Source organism: Chiloscyllium punctatum, chromosome 3 (assembly GCF_047496795.1).
Source record: "Chiloscyllium punctatum isolate Juve2018m chromosome 3, sChiPun1.3, whole genome shotgun sequence".
NCBI lineage: Eukaryota > Metazoa > Chordata > Chondrichthyes > Orectolobiformes > Hemiscylliidae > Chiloscyllium > Chiloscyllium punctatum.
Window position 1 is genome coordinate 148288444 of NC_092741.1, and position 23113 is coordinate 148311556.

The 23113-nt window shown below is 40.5% G+C and overlaps 1 protein-coding gene across 3 annotated transcripts in view; it reads right to left on the reverse strand.

Moving 5' to 3' along the window:
- LOC140466507 (structural maintenance of chromosomes protein 6-like) overlaps positions 1-23113 on the reverse strand; it is a 127468-nt gene that overhangs the window by 80790 nt on the left and 23565 nt on the right. For all 3 annotated transcript variants that reach the window (XR_011955225.1, XM_072561992.1, XM_072561997.1), the window contains exon 5: positions 6563-6699. Coding sequence is in view for 2 of the 3 variants with exons in the window: in XM_072561992.1 (XP_072418093.1) it covers positions 6563-6699 (137 nt within the window). In the remaining variant the exon portion in view is untranslated. The remainder of the gene's footprint in view (positions 1-6562; positions 6700-23113) is intronic.

A 23113-nucleotide genomic window follows, 5' to 3' on the forward strand; every position in this document is an offset into this window, starting at 1 on the left:
GATCTCAAGGTTGGAGCGGCAGTGAGAAATTTACAGGAGTTGGGGATGTGATGGATGGCAGTTATAGGAAGGGAAAAAAAAGCCACAGATACAGTCAGGTAGATGGGTTAACTCCAGGAAAGGTAGGAGAGAGAGGCAGGTAGTGCAAGAGTCTCCTGTGGCTATCTCCATTTCAAACAAGTGGAGCTGTTTTGGAAAATGTAGGGGTGATGGGCACTCAGGGGAATGTAGAATGTACAGCCACGTTTCTGGTACTGAGAATGGCTCAAATATAATGAGGGGCACATCAGGTTCCAAGTGATCGATTGTGTTAGGGGACTCTCCAGTCAGAGTCACAGACAGACATTTCTGCAGCCAGCAGTAAAAAATCAGAATGGTGTGTTGCCTCTCTGGTGCCAGGATCAAGGATACCTCCGAGAGAGTGTACAATGTTCTCAAAGGGGGGAGGGACCAACAGGAGGTCATTGTACGCATTGGAACTGATAACACTAGAAGTGAAAAGGATAAGATTCTGAAGGTAGAATATAGAAAATTAGGCAGGAATTTAAAAAGGAGTTCTCAAGGGTAGTAATATCTTGATTACTCCCGGTACCATGAGCTAGTGAAGGTAGCAATAGGAGGATAGTGCAGATGAATGCATGGCTGAGGAGCTGGTGTACGGGAGAAGGATTCACATTTTTGGATCATTGGAATCTCTTCTGGGGTAGTTGTGACCTGTACAAAAAGGATGGACCACACCTGAATTGGAAGGGACTAATATACTGGCAGGGCGATTTGCTTGAGCTGCTCAGGAGGATTTAAATTAGTAAGGTGGAGGGTGGGACCCCAGGAGACAGTGAGGAAAGAGATCAATCTGAGACGGGTACAGTTAGGAAAAGGAGTGAGTCAAACAGTCAGGGCAGGAAGGGACAAAGCAGAGAATGAGGTCAGACTGATAAATTAAACTGCATTTACTTCAATGCAAGAGGCCTAACAGGGAAGGCAGATGAACTCAGGGCATGGTTAGGAACATGGGACGGGGATATCATAGCAATTACAGAAACACGGCTCAGGGATGGACAGGACTGGCAGCTTATTGTGCCAGGATACAAATGCTATATGAAGGACAGAAAAGGGGGCAAGAGAGAAGGGGGAGTGGCATTTTTGACGGGATAGCATTACAGCTGTACTTAGGGAGGATATTCCTGTGAATACATCCAAGGAAGTTATTTGTGTATAACTGAGAAATAAAAAAGGGATGATTTCCTTATTGGGATTGTATGATGGACCACCCCCCCCACCACTAATAGTCAATGGAAAATTGAGAAACAAATTTGTAAGGAAATCTCAGTTATCTGTTAGAGTAATAGGATGGAAATGGTAGAGGATTTAAACTTTCCAAACATAGATTGGGACTCCTATAGTTTTAAGGCTTTAGATGGAGAGGAATTTGTTAAGAAAACTTTCTGATTCAGTATGTGGATGTACCTACTAAAGAAGGTGCAAAACTTGACCTATTCTTGGGAAATAAGGCAGGGCAGATGACTGTGGTGTCAGAAGGGGATCATTCAGTGCCCAAAATTCTCCTAATTTTAAAATAATGATGGAAAAGAATAGACCAGATCTAAAATTTAAAGTTCTAAATTGGAGGAAGGTCAATTTTATTGGTATTAGGCAAGAACTTTCAAAAGTTCATTGGGGGCAGATGTTTGATGATAAATGGATGGTTGGAAAATGGGAAGCCTTCAAAAATAAGATAATAAGGGTCCAGAGACAGTATATTCCTGTTAGGGTGAAAGGCAAGGCTGGTAGGTGTTGGGAATGCTGGATGACTAGAGAAATTGAGGTTTTGGTTAAGAAGAAGAAGGAAGCACATGTCAGGTATAGACAGGAGAGATCGAGTGAATCCTTAGAAGAGTATAAAGGCAGTAGGTGTATACTTCAGAGGGAAATCAGGAGGGCAAAAGGGGATATGAGATTGCTTTGGCAAATAGGGTTAAGGAGAATCCAAAGTGTCTCTATAAACACAATAAGGACAAAAGGGAATGAAGGAGAGAATAGTGTCCCTCAAAGATCAGCAAGGCAGCCTATGTGTGGAACCACAGGAGATGGGTGAGATACTAAATGAGTACTTATTAAATGAGCATGAGTGTTTACTGTGGAGAAGGACATGGAAGATATAGAATGTGGGGAAATAGATGGTGACATCTTGAAAAATGCCCATATTACAGAGGAGGAAGTGCTGGATGTCTTAAAATGCAAAAGGTGGATAAATCCACAGGATCTGATCAGTTGTACCCTAGAATTCTGTGGGAAGCTAGGGAAGTGATTGCTGGGCTCCTTGCTGAGATAGTTGTATCATTGATAGTCACAGGGGAGGTGCTGGAAGACTGGAGGTTGGCTAATGTGGTGCCACTGTTTAAGGAAGGTGGTAAGGAAACGGAGAGTATGAAATGGACTGGTAAGCTAGAGGAGATACTTGTTAGGAAGGAAGATGTGTTAGGCATTTTGAAAAACTTGAGGATAGACAAGTCGCCCAGGCCTCACGGGATATATCCTAGGATTATGTGGGAAGCAAGAGAGGAAATTGCAGAACCGTTGGCAATGACCTTTTCATCTTCACTGTCAATGGGGGTGGTGCCAGGGGACTGGAGAGTGGCGAATGTTGTGCCCCTGTTCAAAAAAGGGAAAGGGATAACCCCGGGAATTACAGGCCAGTTAGTCTTACTTCGGTGGCAGGCAAAGTAATGGAAAGGGTACTGAGGGATAGGATTTATGAGTATCTGGAAAGACACTGCTTGATTAGGGACAGTCAGCACGGATTTGTGAGGGGTAGGTCTTGCCTTACAAGTCTTATTGAATTCTTTGAGGAGGTGACCAAGCATGTGGTTGAGGGTAGAGCAGTGGATGTAGTGTATGTGGATTTTAGTAAGGCATTTGATAAGGTAGGCTTATGCGGAAAGTCAGGAGGCATGGGATAGTGGGAAGTTTGGCCAGTTGGATAGAGAACTGCCTAACCGGTCGAAGTCAGAGAGTGATGGTAGATGGTAAATATTCAGCCTGGAGCCCAGTTACAGGTGGAGTTCTGCAGGGATCAGTTCTGGGTCCTCTGCTGTTTGTAATTTTTATTAATGACTTGGAAGAGGGAGTCAAACGGTGGGTCAATAAATTTGCAGATGATACGCAGATTGGTGGAGTTGTGGATAGTGAGGAGGGCTGTTGTCGGCTGCAAAGGGACTTAGATATGATGCAGAGCTGGGCTGAGGAGTGGCAGATGGAGTTCAACCCTGTCAAGTGTGATGTTGCCCATTTTGGAAGGACAAATAAGAATGTGAATACAGGGTTAACGGTAGGGTTCTTAGTAAGGTGGAGGAGCAAAGGGATCTTGGGGTCTATGTTCATAGATCTTTGAAAGTTGCCACTCAGGTGGATAGAGCTTGTAAGAAGGCCTTTGGTGTATTAGCGTTCATTAGCAGAGGGATTGAATTCAAGAATCGTGAGGTGATGTTGCAGCTGTATAGGACCTTGGTAAGGCCACATTTGGAGTACTGTGTGCAGTTCTGGTCGCCTCATTTTAGGAAAGATGTGGAAGCTTTGGAGAGGGTGCAGAGGAGATTTACCAGGATGTTGCCTGGAATGGAGAATAGGTCGTACGAGGATAGGTTGAGAGTGCTAGGCCTTTTCCCATTGGAATGGCAAAGGATGAGGGGTGACTTGATAGAGGTTTATAAGATGATCAGGGGAATAGATAGAGTAGACAGTCAAGAGACTTTTTTCCCCGGGTACAACAGAGTGTTACAAGGGGACATAAATTTAAGGTGAAGGGTGGAAGGTATAGGGAGATGTCAGGGGTAGGTTTTTTACCCAGAGAGTGGTGGGGGCATGGAATGCGTTGCCTGTGGGAGTGGCAGAGTCAGAGTCATCGGTGACCTTTAAGCGGCAATTTGATAGGTACATGGATAGGTGCTTAAGCTAGGACAAATGATCGGCATAACATCGTGGGCTGAAGGGCCTGTTCTGTGCTGTATTGTTCTATGTTCTATGAAAAGGCAGGGAACTATAGACCGGTAAGCCTGACAACGGCGGTGGGCAGGTTGTTGGAGGGAATCCTGAAGGACAGGATTTACATGTATTTGGAAAGGCATGGACTGATGAGAGATAGTCAGCTTGGATTTGTGCATGGGAAATCATGTCTCACAAACTTGATTGAGTTTATTGAAAAAGTAACAAAGAGGATTGATGAGGATAGAGTGGTGGATGTGATCTATGTGGACTTCAGTAATGTGGTTGACAAGGTTCCTCATGGTAGACCGATTAGCAAGGTTAGATCTCATGGAATACAGGGAGAACTAGCCATTTGGATACAGAACTGGCTCAAAGGTAGAAGACAGAGAGTGGTGGAGGAGGATTGCCTTTCAGACTGGAGGCCTGTGACCAGTGGAGTATGACAAGGATCAGTGCTGGATCCACTACTTTTTATCATTTATATAAATGATTTGGATGTGAACATAGGAGGTATAATTAGCAAGTTTGCAGATGAAACCAAAATTGGAGGTATAATGTACAGCGAAGGTTACCTCAGAGTACAATGGGATCTTGATCAGATGGGCTAATGGGCTGAGGAGTGGCAGATAGAGTTTAATTTAGATAAAGGGAAGGTGCTGCATTTTGGAAAGGCAAATCAGACCAGGACTTATATACTTAATGATAAAGTCCTAGGGAGTGTTGCTGAACAAAGAGACCTTGGAGTGCAGGGTCATAGTTCTTTGAAAGTGGAGTCGTAGGTAGATATGATAGTGAAGAAGGCGTTTAGTATGCTTTCCTTTATTGGTCAGAGTATTGAGTACAGGAGTTGGGAGGTCATGTTATGGCTGTACAGGACATTGGTTAGGACATTGCGTGCAACTCTGGTCTCCCTGCTATAGGAAGGATGTTGTGAAACTTGAAAGGGTTCAGAAAAGATTTACAAGTATGTTGCCAGGGTTGGAGGATTTGAGCTATAGGGAGAGGCTGAACAGGCTGGGGCTGTTTTCCCTGGAGCATCAGAGACTGAGGGATGACCTTATAGAGGTTTATAAAATCATGAAGGGCATGGATAGGATAAATAGCAAGGTCTTTTCCCTGGGGTAGGGGAGTCCAGAATTAGAGAGCATAGGTTTTGGTTAAGAGGGGAAAGATTGAAAAGGGATAAGGGGCAACTTTTTCACAGAGGGTTGTGCGTGTATGGATTGAACTGTAAGAGGAAGTGGTGGAGGCTGTCACAATTACAGCATTTAAAAGGCAGCTGGATGGGTATATGAATAGAAAGCGTTTAGAGGGATATGGGCCAGGTGCTGGCAAATGGGACTAGATTAGGTTAGAATATCTGGTCAGAATGGACAAGTTGGACCGAAGGGTCTGTTTCCAAGCTGTACATCTCTATAATTCTATGACTTTATTTGTAGGCTAAGTATGGACCTCAAATATTTATTTTCATTTAGTTGACAGATGAGTTATGTATTGATATATTATGCATACTAATTTAGAGAACCTGTGCTCTCACATCAATTTGTATCACATTTTCTACAACATGTGCACTAAATTTCAAGTTATGGCATTTGCTGCAACACAAAGGTCGAAGAATTTTATGTAATAATGTATCACATAACATTGTAAATGTGTTTACTGTTTTCTATTCCATCCTGCATCAAAACTGGCACATAATTTAATGACAAAACAGTCTCAGAGTTGTAACAGGGTTTGTCACATTGTAAAGAGAGTTAAGATGTTATGGTTTTCCTCACTGGAGTTGAGAAAATTGTCGAATGATCAAGACTTCAGAGATTATGCCACATTATGATAAACTAAGTGCAGGCAGTACTGGGTTGTGAACAAGTCCTGTTCTCAAGTCTATTAGCAAGTTGATTTGTATGCAAGACAGAAAACAATGCAGAATAATACAAAATAGCCAATCATAAGTACAGCAAATATTTATGAGTCAGATCTTTAAAATTATACCTCTATACGTGAGCTCATTTGTAAGTATGAACATTCATAGATCAGACGTTTGGGGACTTGCTATAGTAATTTTTCTTTTTCTGGTTGACAAGATAGCAATGAAAAGGGTCAAATTGAAGGTAATAGCAAAATAAACTAAAGGGAAGGTTAAACGTATATACAGAGAGTGCAGTTAAAATATGGCACTATGTCAGAAAGTATAATTAAGAAGGGTCTTTTGTTTTGAAAAGGTAAGAACTTGTTTATTAAAAAGGTGATTATTGAAATAAATGAGTCTGTGAGTGGGATTAGACCCAAGTGGTGAAAAGACACAATTTGGTTTTAATGAGACAAATGATTATCTACTTTCCCCCTCTTCCCTGGTTAGTGTACTTGGATGGTTGATCCCCTACCCATCTTTATCATATGGAACAAAGTATTGAATTAGTAAAGGAAATTATGATGCATTAAGAAAAAATGCTGTCATATTCAAAATGTCTTCATGTAATTTACGTAAAAATGTAATCGTGTTGTATTTTGTATTAAAAACAAAACTGTTTCTCCCAAACAGCAAAAAAGCTATTGGTTTAAAAGAATTGTCTTTTACCTGATTCACTCTTTAATCTGTACTGTCTTGTTCCCTGTGTAGAAATAATTTGTTCCACAATGATAGTTTTGCCATATAATTCAGGTTTAAAAGCATCAGGTCCCTGGTTTCTCAAGGCTATTGAAATGCATGCAGAACTGTAAAATACAGAATGTTAAGATTTTTACTTTAAATAAAATCATTCCTTCTCTCAAACACTCCATTTAAATTCGGGTTACCTCCACCATTTATGGCAATGGAGGGCTTGTGGTGAATAGAAACAGGGCTTTTATAATATCTATACTTTGCGCACTAAGAGGCGTCCAATAAAGCCAAAATAGCATCTGTGCTGCACGTGCACATTGCCAATAAAAAGTGCAATCTGTATAAAGGGCTATGTTTTCATGTGAGAATTCACTTTTTGTTTAGTTTTCATCACAGTTGTTTGAAAGGTACATGAAGAAAGAAAAGTTTAAAAAGACAGTTGTAATTTATTTCTTACGTCTTCTTTCTTTTGAAAACACGCACAATTTTATTGCTCTGGGCTTCAAGATGTGAGAATGAAGAATGCACAGTTCTCTCTGTGAAAATTTTCAATGGCATGTGTGTGTATAATTAGGCATTTGTATAGATGATAGTTGAATGCTCCAAATGTTAATGTGTTTATCTTCCTGAAATTGTGATTTTTTAAAAATGGGATATGGACATTGCTAGCTAGCATGCAGTTATTTCCCTTCCCTATTTGCCCTTGAACTGAGTGGCTTTGCTAGGGTATTTCAGAGGGCAGTTGAGAGTCAACCACACTACTGTGGGTCTGGAGTCACGTGTAGGTCAGACCAAATGAGGATGGCAGATTTCTCTCCTTGAAGGACATTAGTGAACCAGATGGATTTTTCTGATAATCAGCAACGGGTTTTATGATTGTTGATAGATTCTTACTTCCAGATTTTTTTTAAATTGAATTCAAATTTCATGATCTCTCATGATTCAAACCGGAACATTAGCTGAGTTTCCGCAATTAATAATCTAGTGATAATGTCATTAGATTATCATCGCCCCATATCTGGAATTGTACATTCAACACTTTAAGTTCAAATGAAAACCAATAAGAGTTGCAAGCTGAATGAAAAGGGAAATAAAATAAAGGGAAATAAAATAAAGGGCAAGATTTTTCAAGGAGTAGCAATCTCTGCCCCTTCTATTTTCCAAAAGGAGGGAGGTTACCACAGTTTTTGTTCACTGGTAGGATGTGGACTGTCGCTGGCTGGGCAAGCATTTATTACCCGTCTCTAGTTGTCCTTGAGAAGGTGGTGCTGAGCGGCCATCTTGAACCACTGCAGTCAATGAGCTGTGACTTGACCCACAATACCCTTAGGGAGGGCATTCTGGGATTTTTACCAAGTGACAGGGAAGGAATGGCAAAATATTTCCAAGTCAGAATGGCTTAGGGTGGAACTTGGTGGTTGTTCCCATGTATCTGCTGCCCTTATCCTTCTAAATTGTAGTGGTCATGGATTTGGAAGGTGCTGTCTAAGGAGCTTTAATGAATTTCTGCAGTGCATCTTGTAGATTGGAACACAGTGCTGCTACTGAGCGTCAGCAGTGCAGCGAGTGGGTGCTTGTGGATGTGATACCAATCAAGTGGGCTGTTTTAACCTGGATGGTGTCAAGCTTCTTGAGTATTGTTAGAGCTGCACCCATCAAGGCAAGTGGAAAGGTTTCCAACACACTCCTGACTTGTGTCTTGTAGATGATGAGCATGTTTTGGGGAATCAGGAGGTGAGTTACTTGCCACAGTGTTCCTAGTCTTTGACCTACTCTTGTAGCCATTGTGTTTACATTGTGAGTCCAGTTGAGTTTCTGGTTAATGGTAACCCCCAGAATGTTGATAGTGGGGGATTCAATAATGGTAACACCATTGAATGTCAAGGGGAATTGGTTAGATTGTTGCTAACTGGTAATGGTCATAGCCTGGTACTTGTGTGGGGAGAACATCATGGATCTGATAGAGATGTAGTTGCAGGTGTGAGAGTTACATATGGCATCAGTTGAATAGTTACTCAGGGGTTAGATGATATATTTAATGGTACAACTTTTTCAACATATCTATCTGGCTAATTTAATCAGAACTCTCTGAATTTTCCACTTTAAGTGGATACTTTGTTCTGGTAGCAGAATCACCCAGCAGCAATTTTAATTTTCTGGGCAATTTCTTCACAGTCTGCTACAATGAGGATTCCGTAAGGTCCACATGTGCAACTTTCATATATACTGGAATAGTAGTCAGCATAGTTCCACTGGACCATAGACCTACTTGCTCATTAGAGAGAAATGACTGGTGTTGCCTTAACCTGAGGGTCACCATTGCCTCCAGTAAGGGGAGATGTTGAGAAGGTGAATCCTTCATGGTAACCTCAGCCAGCGCCGAAATTGAACCCAGATTCTTTATCACAAGCTAACCACCCAATCAACTGAACCAAAGCAGAAAATCAGGACGAAAGCACATGCTTTTGATTATTCAAGATGATTGTGATAGCTGGTCACAATTACTGCTGAAATATACACCAACATTTGAGAACTTTATTCCTGATATGATTCTGACAGAGTAAAGAATGTTTAAAATTGGATTAATTAGAATTATAATGTGAAAATTTGAGGAAGACACACACACACACACACACATTCAAATTGACCATAAGGAAGGGAAAAGTAGAGAATTTGGAAGGAAAAGAGTCCACATTTGGAAAGGCACTACTAAGTTTTTTCTTCAATCTTTTGGTCTTTTTAAGCACGCTCATTTTGACAGAATGTTACTTTGTAATTATTTGAACAAATGGTTCTTATGCTCGGTTTTTTAAAAAATATTGACAATTCATTTTGCACATCTGAAAAATTTCCTCTGCCTTTTTATAATCTGGCAGAGAGTTCACCCCTTTTGCTAGCACCTTTGCATACCTTGTAATCTCTAGTTCACTGAATGAAAATGTGAAAATGTTGGACATTACAAAATTTTAAAATTTGCTAAATTGAATATACCTAGAAGAATTAATTCAATTGCCTTTGAGCTAAATTGATTCTGCATTTATAGTTTTGCCAAACGGGTGGTCTACATGGTCACAGATAGCAATCAAATCCAGCAGCTTCATGGATTTAAGAACATCTTTCACAGCCTGGTGATAATTGGGACTGAAGGCATTGCCTTTTTAAGAGGAGTTAGTCATTACTCACTCAGACCACTTGTGACCATTTGTTATACCTCAGAGTGTTAGCAATTAGTTGCAAACAATTTCCATAACAACTATACATGAAATAGCTCTTGTTCCAGGTGAAATAAATGAATCTGAGTTACAATTCTTGTTGTGTTATGTTCCATTGTTAGTATATCAATATATTTTTAAGAGGTATGTTCATGATATCATCACTATATCATAGCATATGACCTGTTATGGAATAGGCCAGACCACTCAAAACATTCTGAAACAGCCTAGACCATAATTTTGCAATGTGTTTCGGTAAGTGTACAGTGAATATTACCCAAAGTAAGTTAGATTAGATTAGATTACTTACAGTGTGGAAACAGGCCCCTTGGCCCAACAAGTCCACACTGCCCCGCCGAAGCACTACCCACACCATACCCCTACATTTGCCCCTTACCTAACACCATGGGCAATTTAGCATGGCCAATTCACCTGACCTGCACATCTTTGGACTGTGGGAGGAAACCAGAGCACCCAGAGGAAACTCACACAGACACAGGGAGAACGTCAGTCGCCTGTGGCGGGAATTGAACCCGGGTCTCTGGCGCTGTGAGGCAGCAGTGCTAACCACTGTGCCACCATGCCGCCCACCAGACTACCAGATTTTGAAACAGACAAACATTTAATCACAAAATTACACAATGAAATGCAAGAACAGAATAAAGAACCCCTAAAGAACTCAGTCTATCCAAACGAGACTTAAGTATGCTGTTCCAAATATACACAATATAACCCCAATAAGCACATTCCCTTTAAAACCCAATATAAATAAAACACATGCTTATAGGTTGAAGTTGAAGGGCAGAAAGAGAGAGAGTTACCACACAGCTGACTGTTGCACTCCCAACTAGTTCAGGACTGAACTTTACTGCTCAGCTCAGCTAGAGAGCTGACCGCTTTCCTTTCATTATACAAGTCACTTCTAAAACATGACCACTTTGGCCTGAAGTCTCATCTATTTACATATAAACAAAAGGCCTCTCAAAATCCTTTTAATCTCTTTACCAAACCAGTCTGATTGGAGCCCGGCCTGGTTTATTACCCTGTTGAAAAAAATCAAGAACATCGTATCCTTGAGCCAAGGACAGCTTTTAGAAAAAAAGGGATTAGCTTTATGACACCTCCCATTAAAAAAAATCAAGACAAAAAGATGGTTTCATTTTTAACCCTTCAAAACCTTGGTTAATAGTCTAAACACACTATGCTAACTGTAAACATGCAGAACCACATGCAAATTCAGGCTGCAGTACACCCAACAATGAACACCTCCATATCTCATTTGAGTCTCAATAACGCATCGGCAATCACGTTTTCGCGACCTGCCACCTGCACAATTGTCAAATTGAATGGCTGCAACAACAAGCTCCATCTAAACAGTCTGGCATTTTTGTCCTTAAATTTTCCAACAAATGTCAATGGGTTATGATCAGTGTATACGATTGTCTCAGATGCATTGCTGGTAATATAAACACTGAAATGTTGTAATGCCAACACCAAGCTTAAAGCCTCTTTCTCCACCGTTGAATATTTCTGTTGATGGATGTTCAACTTCCTGGAAAAATACCCAATGGGTCTTTCTATCCCTTCGTCATCCTCCTGCAGGAGCACCACACCAACACCCACATCACTGACACCGATAGACATCTTGAAAGGCTTTGTGTAATCCGATCTGGCTAGTACTGCGGCAGTGGCGAACACAGGTTTTAGGCTGTCAAATGCCTTTTGACAGTCCACTGTTCACTGAAACTTCTCGCCCTTTTTTAACAATTTGGTGAATGGAGCAGCTGCATTGCTAAAGTTCGGCACAAACTTTCAGTAAAATCCACTCAACCCCAGGAACTGTAGTATCGCTTTTTTATCAACGGTGTGGGAAATTCCCCAATTATTTTCGCTTTCGCATCCTATGTGGCCATTTGTCCGTGTCCAATAACATCTCCCACGAAGGTGACTTGGACTTGGTAAATTCACTTTTAGCTAGATTGACCACCAAGCCTGCCTTCCGAAATCGATCGAATAAGTCTGATAAATGCTGTAAATGTTCTTTCCATGAATGACTGAAAATCACCAGGTCATCAATATACAGCACACAGGTGGGTAATCTGGCAATTACCTTATTAGTCAGTCTCTGAAATATGGCTGGAGCATTTTTCACACCAACTGGCATGACTTTGAACTGATATAGTCCATTTGGTGCTACAAAAGCGGGAATTGCCTTTGCTCTCTCTGACAGAGGTACTTGCCTTTGAGCAAGTCCAACTTAGAAATGTAAGTTGCTTGTCCCACTTTTTCGACACAGTCCTCCAACCATGGAATTGGATATGCATCAGTCTTTGTAACAGTATTGAGTTTGCAATAATCCACATATAATCATTGAGTACCATCTGGCTTTGGGACCATGACTATGGATGAGCTCCAGACACTGTAACTCACTTCAATTATGCCATCTTGGAGCTTGCACTCTATCTCCTTCGGAACATGTATCAACTTCAGAGGGTTATGCCTATAAAGATGTTGCTTAACCAGAACAGCATCTCCTATCTCTTCATCATGCATAATTAGGTTAGTACTTCCCAGTTTATTTTCACATATCTCCTCATGTGATAGTAATAACTCTTTCAGGTAATTTCGATTTTCTTGTGGAAGGTAACAACTTCCTCATTGGACAATTTGATTTCAGGAATGTCCAATTCAGAATCCTCTGAACTTGGCTCTTCCTTTTGTGCTGTAATCATTAACACCTTCTCCTCTTGCTTTCCTTCCCTATCAAAATACCTTTTGAGCATACTTTGAGCACGACACACTCTGTGAGATTTCTTCCTATCTGAAGTCCTTATCAAGTAGTTCACTTCACTCAATCTCTTCTCATTTTGATAATGTCCATTTAACCTTGTATTTAAAGGTTCACCTATTATTGGAAGTAACACCAATACCTTATCCCCAATGGCAAAATTGCAAATTTGTGATTTCTTATCCACTTCCTGTTTCATTGTATGCTGGGATACTTTTAAGTGCTGTCTCGCCAACTCCCCAGCTCTATTTATTTGACACATAGTCCAAATGGGTCATCTGTGATTTCTGACTTATTAATTTCTCCTTAATCAATTTTAACGGTCCTCTTATGTCATGCCCAAAAATTAATTCAAATGGACTGAATTTGGTTGATTCATTCAGTGGCATGTCCAATCGCAAAAAGTACAAACAGACCTCCCTTTTCCCAATCATCTGGATAATCCTGACCATAAGCCCTCAACGTGGTCTTTAGTGCTTGATGCCAGCTCTCTAGCGCTTCTGGATGGTACACAGTAGATTTGAATTGCTTTGTTCCCAAGTTATCCAAAACTTCCTTGAATAGCTTGATCTGACTGGATCTCTATTGGTAGTCCGTATCTAGTAAAACAGTTAAGTAGTTCTTCTATAACTTTTTTTTGCTGTGATGTTGCGTAATGGGATTGCCTCTGGAAATCTAGTCAACACATCCATTATTGGTCATAAATACTTATTCCCACTTTTTATTTAAGGTAGGGGACCTACACAATCAAGACTCTTGTGAAAGGTTCCTCAAATGCTGGAATACGTATTAATGGTGCAGGTGTTATTACTACCTGTGGTTTTCCAATTAGCTGATACGTATGACGCATCTGGCAAAATTAAACTACATCTTTGTGTAGTACAGGCCAGTAAAAATGTCTTTGTATTTTAGCCTGTTTTTTCCTCACCCCTAAGTGACCTCCAAGTGGTAACTCACAAGCCACTGCCGTGCCTCCTTCCTATACCCTACTGGCAAACCAATGTAATGAATTTCTGCCCATTTCTCATCTGCTTGAATGAGTGATGGCCTCTATTTCCCCATTAAGACATCATTTGTTAAGTAATAACATACAGGAATAAATTCACTTTCCTTCTTTGTAAATGCCTTTTGATATCACTGTTTTAAGTTCTCATCTTTCTGCTATAATTCAATCAGCTTACCAGAGCTAAAGATATTTGCATGCTTACCTATTTGCTCCTTCTCTGTTCCACTTATCTGATCAAAGAAAGTTTTGGATAAAGCTAAGTCAGCTTCCTTATTTGTGCCTTTTGATCTCTCCTGCTTCAACCTGTGCCTCTGTGATCTTGTGATCACACAATCTGGGAAAACTCCTGGATAAACATCCTTCATTTCTTCAGTTGCCTGCATTTCCACTGGCTTTTCAACTAGAGTAGGCAGCATGCCTACCGGTGAATCAGCTATATCATTTGCAAGGACAAATTGTATTCCTGGAGCTGAGAGTTTGTCAAGTACTCCTATCATAAATTCTCCACTCTTCTCTGGACTCTGTTGCCTCACTTTACATAACTGAGCACTTTTTGTCTCACCATGAATTCATGTTACCAGTACCTTTTCTGGCAATAATCCCTCAGGAGTACATATCTCCTAATCCTTCAGCATTACAGACTGAAAAGATCCTGAGTCCCTTAATAGAGTAACCTCCTTACCTACTATTCCAGGCCTATGTGAATAAACTTTACCCTTGCATGTATATTTTTTAAGCTGATCTGGCACTTCCTTCTTAATCAACCTCTGATCATCTCATACACTCTGAGGCAGTTGTCTAACTTCCCTTGCGCTTTTTGCTACTAGTCCAACAAAACTTCCAGGCTTGTCTGGTTTTCCTACATCTGGCTTTCTCCTATCCCACCAACACTGTGATTTTGTGTGGGCCACTTTATTATAATGAATACACTGCAGTTTTTTAACATCTTTGTCCCCCTCAAGGGTTTCTTTTTTACCCTGTGGTAAGTTCTCCTTATGATCTTCACTGAGACCTACCTTTCCCTTTCCACATGAGGACTTCTCTTTGCCCCAGTGTCTATCCCTCATGGACTGAAATTGTTTCTGGAAGCCAAACTGAGTTTTATGGACCAGCTCAGCATCATCAGCTCCTTCAGCTGCTAACCTTGGTGTTTTGACTCTCTGCTCTTCCACATAAGTTTGCACTACTTCAGGTAGTGAATTTTGGAATTCCACCAAAATAATTACCTCTCTAAGGACATTATGGGTTTGCTCTATTTTTAAAGCTCTTATCCATCTATCAATATTACTCTGTTTGATCCTTTCAAACTCAACATAGGTTTGACCAGGGTCTCTCTTTAGCTTCCTGAAACGTTGTCTATAGGCTTCTAGTACAAGCTCACATGCACTTAAAATGGCTTTTTTCACGTCCTCATACTCCCCAGATACCTCCTCTGATAGGGATGCAAATACCTCAGTAGCCCTACTTACAAGTTTCGTTTGGATCAACAAAACCCACATTGCCACTGGCCACTGCATTTGTTTAGTCACCTTTTCAAATGAGATGAAAAAGGCTTCCACATCCTTCTCATCAAACTTAAGCAATGCTTGAACATAATTAAAGTTTCTCATTAGGCTTCTGACTACGAGGGGCTTGCTCATCCTCACTAAGCCTACCCTCGACCTTTATCTCCAGCCTTTTACACCGACTTTCCTTTTTAAGTGTCAGTTTTTGAAGTTCAAATGCTGTCTCTTTTTCCCTCTCTTTTGCTGCTCTCTCTTTTTCTCTCCATTCTGCGGTTCTCTCTTTTCCCTCTCTTCTGATTTTAATCGTAACTCAAACTGTTTCATTTCTGCTGCCTTTTCCTTATCTCTTGCTTCTAACTCACATGGCTTCATTTGCAATTGAATTCTTGCCATCTCTTTACATTCAGCTGGTGTTTCCAGCAAGGTTAAATGCTGAATTACTGCTGTAATTATCTCTCCTTTCCTCACAGAAGCAAGCAGATCTAATTCCAGCTTCTCTGCTAATTCCTGCAGCTTGGTCTTATTCACCTTTTGCAAACCTTCCAAAGTCTCCGCAATCACTTCCAGAAAACTTTTGGCGATTGAAAGAGCCATTACTATCTCAAGCTTTGTTTACCTAACCAAGTCAACACCCAAATAAAGACACTAGCACCTACCACTCACTGTTCAAAATCCCGCAAAGACCCTCCAATATGTCATGGACTAAGCCAGACCACACAAAACATTCTTAAGCAGGCAGCCCAGACCATAATTTTGCAATTTATTTTGGTAAGTATACAGTAAAAATTACCCGGAGTAAGATAGCTAGGTTTAACTACTAGATTTTAAAACAGACAAAACTTTATTCACAAAATTACACAATAAAACACAAAGAACAGAATAACGAACCCCTACAGAACTCAGTCCATCCAAACGGGACTTAATTATGCTGTTCTGAATATACACAACAGTCCCAATAAGCAAACTCCATTTAAAAACCAGTATAAATGGAACACGTGCTTACAGGTTGAAGTTGAAGGGCAGAAAGAGAGAGAGAGTTTCCACACAGCTCCCTGTTGAACTGCTCAGTTCAGCTAAAGAACTGACCACTCCCCTTTCTTTATACAGGTCGCTTCTAAAACATGACCACTTTGGCCTGAAGTCTTATCTGTTTACATATAAACAAAAGGCGTCTCAAAATCCTTTTCATCTCTGTATCAAACCAGACTGATTGGAGCCCGGCCTGGTTTATTACCCCTCTGTGAAAAAATCAAGGACAGAGTATTCTTGAGCCAAGGGGAAAAAAGGGACTAGCTTTGTGACAGACCTAACGGTATAAATGCCAAACTAACAGGGATCACTTGAAGCATGAAACACTGTTGAAGGCATGTTCTTTGTTGTAACTGAATAAACTAATATTAGTTCAGACTCGTATGTGTCTGTGACTGTAATCATTGTGTCTAATAGTCAGCTGTAATGAATATCAATACCATATTATCCACACCTAGTTCCTTATGTCTTGAGGGATAACATAAGCATTACTACACCAGGCAAAATATCTTACTGGAAGCAAAACCACCACCAAATGCAATCACCCAGAGGGAAAGTTACCTGATTTTAAGAGGGTAAATACATTTTAATGTTCAACAAGAATCAATGGAAGGATTACATAGGTGGTTTGTGAACATCGACAAAGGATTTCATGTTTACCTGAAAAGAATTAAATTGACCATATCATGATAGGGTCTAATGATTATGTCTGATCGAGGCTCTGTGTCACTCTGCATTAATGTATTAATAACAAGTTCAGCCCTGTACAGTGCAGACCCTCCTGCTGTGTTGTCATTACAATAAACATAGATTCATGTTACTAAGAAATCTGGTATTAGCTTGTATCAATACTCAAAGAACACACACCCCATCATCAAAGGGAGCACACTGCCAACTATTTTTTTTTTAAATTTACTTATCACCCTTTCCAGAGGGCAATTTAGAGTCAACTACATTGCTGTGGGGCTGGAGTCACATGTTGGCCAGACCAGGTAAGGATGGCAGATTCCTTCCATAATAGACATTCGATGGGTTTTTTCTGACAATCGAAAATGGGCTCATGGTCATCATTAGACCCTAATTTCCAAATTTAAAAAATATTGTATTCAAATTCCACCATCTGACATAGCACTGTTCAAACCCAGGTCCCCAGAAATTGCCTGGGTCTCTGAATTTAATAATCCAGTGATAATACCACCAGGCCATTGCCTCTCCTTGTATCCCTGAATAAAACCACTGTCTGATTGTGCGATAATTTAAATAAAAATAATCTTGGTTTCATACACTTTCGAAATGCTACCATTGAGACAAGCATTTTGCTGGCGGTTCATTTCACAAGATAGCAAAGCTGAGAATTTTAGCTGATGGTGAATTTGACTCATTGTTGACACTGCACTTAAACTGAAACCATGCTGCAGGAACAGAAGGTTCTGCTCCAGGCTTAACACAAAAATGGAGTGATCAGCAAAACTATTGGCTAGAACAAATTGAATTACTGCATGCTTTGCCTTCAGCATAGAGCAGAACCTTCTGTTCGTACAATATGCTGTTTTTTTTTCTCTCATCAGTCTAAGTGCAGTATCAGCTTTTAGACAAATTCACTGTCCCTCCACTGCTCAAGGGTGTAATCCACCAGACTAACACGGCAATGACCCATAACAATGATGGTAATGCGATTGAATTCTACTGTAGGTTTGAAAGGAAGAAAAGACTGTGTCATGAATCAAGGTTTTACATTTAGATAAAACTGATCTCAGAGGGGTAATGCAGCAACCTTTCCTACAATAAACAGGAAAGTGATGGATAAAGCTACAGTGAATAGGGTTTCAATAAAACTTGGTAATAACAAGAAACGTGCAGACCTGTGTAACCTAAATGATCCATTTGTTACTTGACAAGGGAACTGAGAAATGAAATTCAGATAAGACTAAGTTAATTCACAAGGATATCTTTAACCACATTTAAACCTCTTTTAAAAACTAGCAATTTCATTGTCATCAGTACCCAATGCAAATAAGTCATCAAATTAAACTGTTTTGGCTGTGGCAACATGGTAATTAATCCCTTTCTGGACTGGATTTGACATTTTCTCTTTGAGAACTATCCCTCCACATCAAATCATCTCTTTATCCATATATTGAGTTAGATATTCTGCATTTTCAAGCAATCTGGTAATGTTAATAATGTCCCATGATTTGCACAAAACATCAAGCCATGTATCATACATTTTCTGCTCTTCATTAAAACTCAGTGTCTGGATTAGTGGTGCTGGAAGAGCACAGCAGTTAAGGCAGCATCCAAGTAGCTTCGAAATCGACGTTTCGGGCAAAAGCCCTTCATCAGGATTAGCACCACTAATCCAGAATCTGGTTTCCAGCATCTGCAGTCATTGTTTTTACCTCGTTGATTAAAACTCAGTGTCCTATTCAACTCATTCAACTGTGCATCACTTGCTGCAGAAGTGACTCTTGATGGTTGAGATAAATCTCCAAAGATTAAAATATGGACTTTAGGTCTCTGTTGTAACTCTATCATCTTGGTGTTCACCGACCTGTTAAGGACATTAGCACACTCAGTCTGCAAGGCCTCTTAGAGAGAAGCTCTGGAGCCTCAGTTGCTCTGCTGAGACAGGTTGGTGCTCCTGAGGCAGTTTGATGATTGCAAGGGCAGCTCAACATATTGGCATTTACACTGTGCTGTGCGGCAGTGATGAAGCAAACAACTTCTACAGCAGCAGATTTACATTAGGAATACAACTACCTGAAAAGTACTGAGATGTGTTCAAACATTTCTGCAGTGATGCATTAAAAGTGGATCTAAAGCCATGATCCAATTACCTTTGAGTCTCACAAAAGCAAAGAAGAAGCATTTGTTTCGAATCATATCAAGGTCGCTCGGGTGCCTTATTTCATGCTGCATATTAGCCTTGGAAGTCTCCAAGTGTGATGAGACTTGCACAGCTACCATGGCAACAAGTAATTGATTTTCATGAAGTCTGACGCTTGGAAATGTGATTTATGAAAATAAGCAGTTGACAAAACCAAAGTTTCCCTGAAATTCCCACAAATGTTGCTGAACATTTTGATCCTGTAATACCAATCCTAAAACCAGGGATGATAAATGTAAGATCATCAACAACAATTCCAGTAGAGAACTCAAGAGAAACCTCTCTGCCCAATAGTTAGAATGTGGTATTTGCTATCACCAAGTATTAGAGGCAGAAAATATAACTGCCAGAGAGGGGGTACAGCACAACTAGACTGATTCCTGGGATAGCATGATTGTCAAATGAGGAAAGGTTGTATTCATATGAGTTTAAGAAGAATGAGAGGGCACCTCACAGAACTATTTAAAATTCAGACAAGACTAGTCAGACAGGATGCAGGGATGATGTTTCCCCTAGCTAGGGGTCTCTAAGAGAGTCTCAGCATATGTGGTAGGCCATCTCAGTCTGAAATAAAAAAAAATTTTCTTCACGCAGAGCCTAGTGAATCTCTGGAATTCTCAATAACACTAGAAATGTGATGTCACTGGAAATATTTCAGAAAGATATAAATAGATCTTTCAAGGCTAAAGTTGTGAAGGTGAGTGGAGAGAGTGTGGGAGAACAGTGATGAGACAGAGGATCAGCCATGATCATGTTGAATAGTGATGTGAGCGCTATGGGTCCACTCCAGCTCTTATTATCGATGATTCTACAGTGTCAATGCATTTAGAAAAATCTAGATAAGTACAATGAAGGAGGAAAGAATAGAAGGATATGGCTGATAAGAGGTAAATGAAATTGAGTGGAAGTAGGCTTATGTGTGATATAAAAAGCAGGACTTGATTCTAATAATTATTTTAATAACCTCTCACAAGAAAATAAATCTGCATAAGAGGGAATTCAGTTAGTTTGACAAGTGATATGCATATGACAAGTTGTCAAAGAGTTTCTGAAAGTGTATTTGGAGGTAATTCTTTCCTCTGGAGATTGGCAGCAGAGATTGGGATTCTAATGGAGCTGGCCAATGATATGCCAGGTTCCCCCCTTGTAACTAAGGGCAGCTCATGGGATAGAGAACCAATTAGCTGGATAGGGGGAGAAAGCTACTGTAACTAAGAAGGATGCTTTAACACAAAGGTGGCCTCACCTCCATTTTTATCTTAAATTTTAAATAGCAAACAGGAAAAGCAGTTGGTCTGTTACAATAGAAGGACTATACTCCTTTCCAGAGATGTCTTTGGCAGCACTCATACCTAGCTAGGGCCTGTGGAACTGCCCCTGATCACTTGCTGTGATCCTGCCCAAGGATGCCTTCAGGCAGTTAAGCTCCATCACAGCCAACCTTTTTACCTCTGGTCAACAAGTTACCAGAGGTGTCTAATTGACAATCCGCTTTATGGAGATGGACCAGAAAACCTTTGACATGCAAAGTAACGAGATGCCCAGTTAACTCTAATTTCTCTCTAAACATACTGAGATTTTCCAGCAATTTCTGTTTCTGTTTCTGATTTCCAGTATCCGCAGTTTTTTTTTAATTTAATGAGATACAAACACAGGAGTCAACTTGTTTAAGTATTAGATGGTTTAAGCATGATGCTCCTTTCTGAAATCCAAATTAGCTGCATCAAATTATTATCTCTTCACCTGACAATTAACCTTTTCTTATATGGGCCCTACGTATTCATAGAGTTTGGAAACTAAGCCTTCCTCTGGTTGAAGAGTAAGTGAGATCGCTCCTCCATTTGGGACCCAGCACAGGTACATAAGGGTCCAAGGTCGGGGAGACCACAATGCTTGCGTCGGGATCCAGACCAGGAGCAGCACTGGGACCCAGGATTTCTGTCCTTGCCTCTATATCCCACCACCACCACACACTCATCCTGTTCAACTCTGAACACTTCAGGGAAAGGGGGACACAGGCTGAACCCTGGTCCCTCTTCAGTTTTATACAAGCCGAGAATTTGCTAAGCAAGCTCCCAATCAAAGTCAACAGTTCCAAATGTCAGATGTACTTTCCATTATTTAATGAGTATCACGATTCACAGAAGTACACAGATTTAATACCTGATATTCCAACCTTTATAAACAACAGTCCAGATGGTTTCTACATCTCTTGTGAGTTAGTTCCTTGTAAACTGAATACACAGTCCGTTCTACTATTACGTGCGTTTCTTCAATGCAAATTGGCTATAACGCGATTGAAGAATTTAAACCATTATTAATAGAATGCAAATTTGCCTTACCTGTATGGTGAGGCAAATGCGATTCCAGTCCTGTTGGTTTAAATGGTGCTGCTATTACACGATTTTCTTATAACACAGGTTCACATGGGAACAGAACTACCACGTTATGTCAGAACAGACTGTAGCTTTGTGTCAAAATAATAACATGAATTAAATCAAAAGCCCTTTCCAGGCCACATAAACAAAAGGTGTAGAAGTGATCGAGGCTCTTTCTAAATAAAACATTATGTGGCCCAAGTTAATTAGCCTTCAATAATTACTTTGACAGTACCATCACCATCAGAGAGACAGGTGAATTTTACTTTGACCTATTAAGTTGCTGAGTTACGGTCAAGTGTTGTTTTATTCAATCGTAAAACAGCAACCTGAGACTTCTTGTAGCATATTGGTAATGTCTCTACCTCTGAGCCACAAGGCGTGGGTTCAAGTCCCACCTGCTTCAGAGATGTGACCTAACATGTCTGAACAAGTTGATTCAGAAATATCTCAAACAGGGATTGCAAAATTTTCCTGTTTGCGTTGGTTCTTTAAAAGAACTATCAACCTCCCCATACTCCTTTCCCAGCTTATCTCCCATTTGCTCTGCAAGTTACTATCGAATTTTCTTCTTTTACTCTTTAAGACAATACTTTCAATATCACAACAAATTACTGTGTAAACAAGATCTGCAGCAACAGAAGTCCAGATCATCTGAGCTGCACCAATCATTACAGGCTTGTTGCCCAGCCCAAACTAAACCATAGCTAATACTGGTTCTTGCTGGGTTGTCTAAGACTGGCTTCTCCTGAAACGCACAGCACAATGTCATTTAATAGCTTCATCACAGCACTGGACTACCACAGCAGGTTAAGGCATGCCTTCTTTGCTGGCAAAAACCACCATTAAATTTCAACAACCAGTGTGAACATTCATGAATGGGTAGAAATTCATGATTGGCCGAGAGGTGGTTAGGGTGGCACATGTGGGGGGTAGTCAGATGGTTGGCGGTGTGGTCATTTCTGGTTGGGAGGGGTAGTTGGGTCAAGTCAGGAGGAATAATAAGGTTGGGGGAAGCTTGATTGGAATGGCAATCAATTCGAGGTGGCCAATGGCTGATTGAATTGAAGTGAATTGAATTGAATTGAATTGAATTATAGAGTCATAGAGATGTACAGCATGGAAACAGACCCTTCAGTCCAACCCATCCATGCCAACCAGACATCCAACCCAATCTATTTCCACCTCCAGCACCCAGCCCACATCCCTCCAAACCCTTCCTATTCATATACCCATCCAAATGCCTCTTAAATGTTGCAATTGTACCAGCTTCCACCACTTCCTCTGGCAGCTCATTCCATACACATAACACCCTCTGTGTGAAAAAGTTGCCCCTTAGGTCTCTTTTATATCTTTCCCCTCTCACCCTAAACCTATGCCCTCTAGTTCTGGACTCCCAGACCCCAGGGAAAAGACTTTGTCTATTTATCCTATCCATGCCCCTCATAATTTTGTAAACCTCTATAAGGTCACCCATCAGCCTCCAACACTCCAGGAAAAACAGCCCCAGCCTGTTCAGCTTCTCCCTGTAGCTCAAATTCTCCAACCCTGGCAACATCCTTGTAGATCGTTTCTGAACACTTTCAAGTTTCACAACACTTTTCAAATAGGAAGGAGACCAGAATTGCATGCAATATTCCAACAGTGGCCTAACCAATGTCCTGCACAGCCACAACATGACCTCCCAACCCCTGTACTCAATACTCTGACCAATAAAGGAAA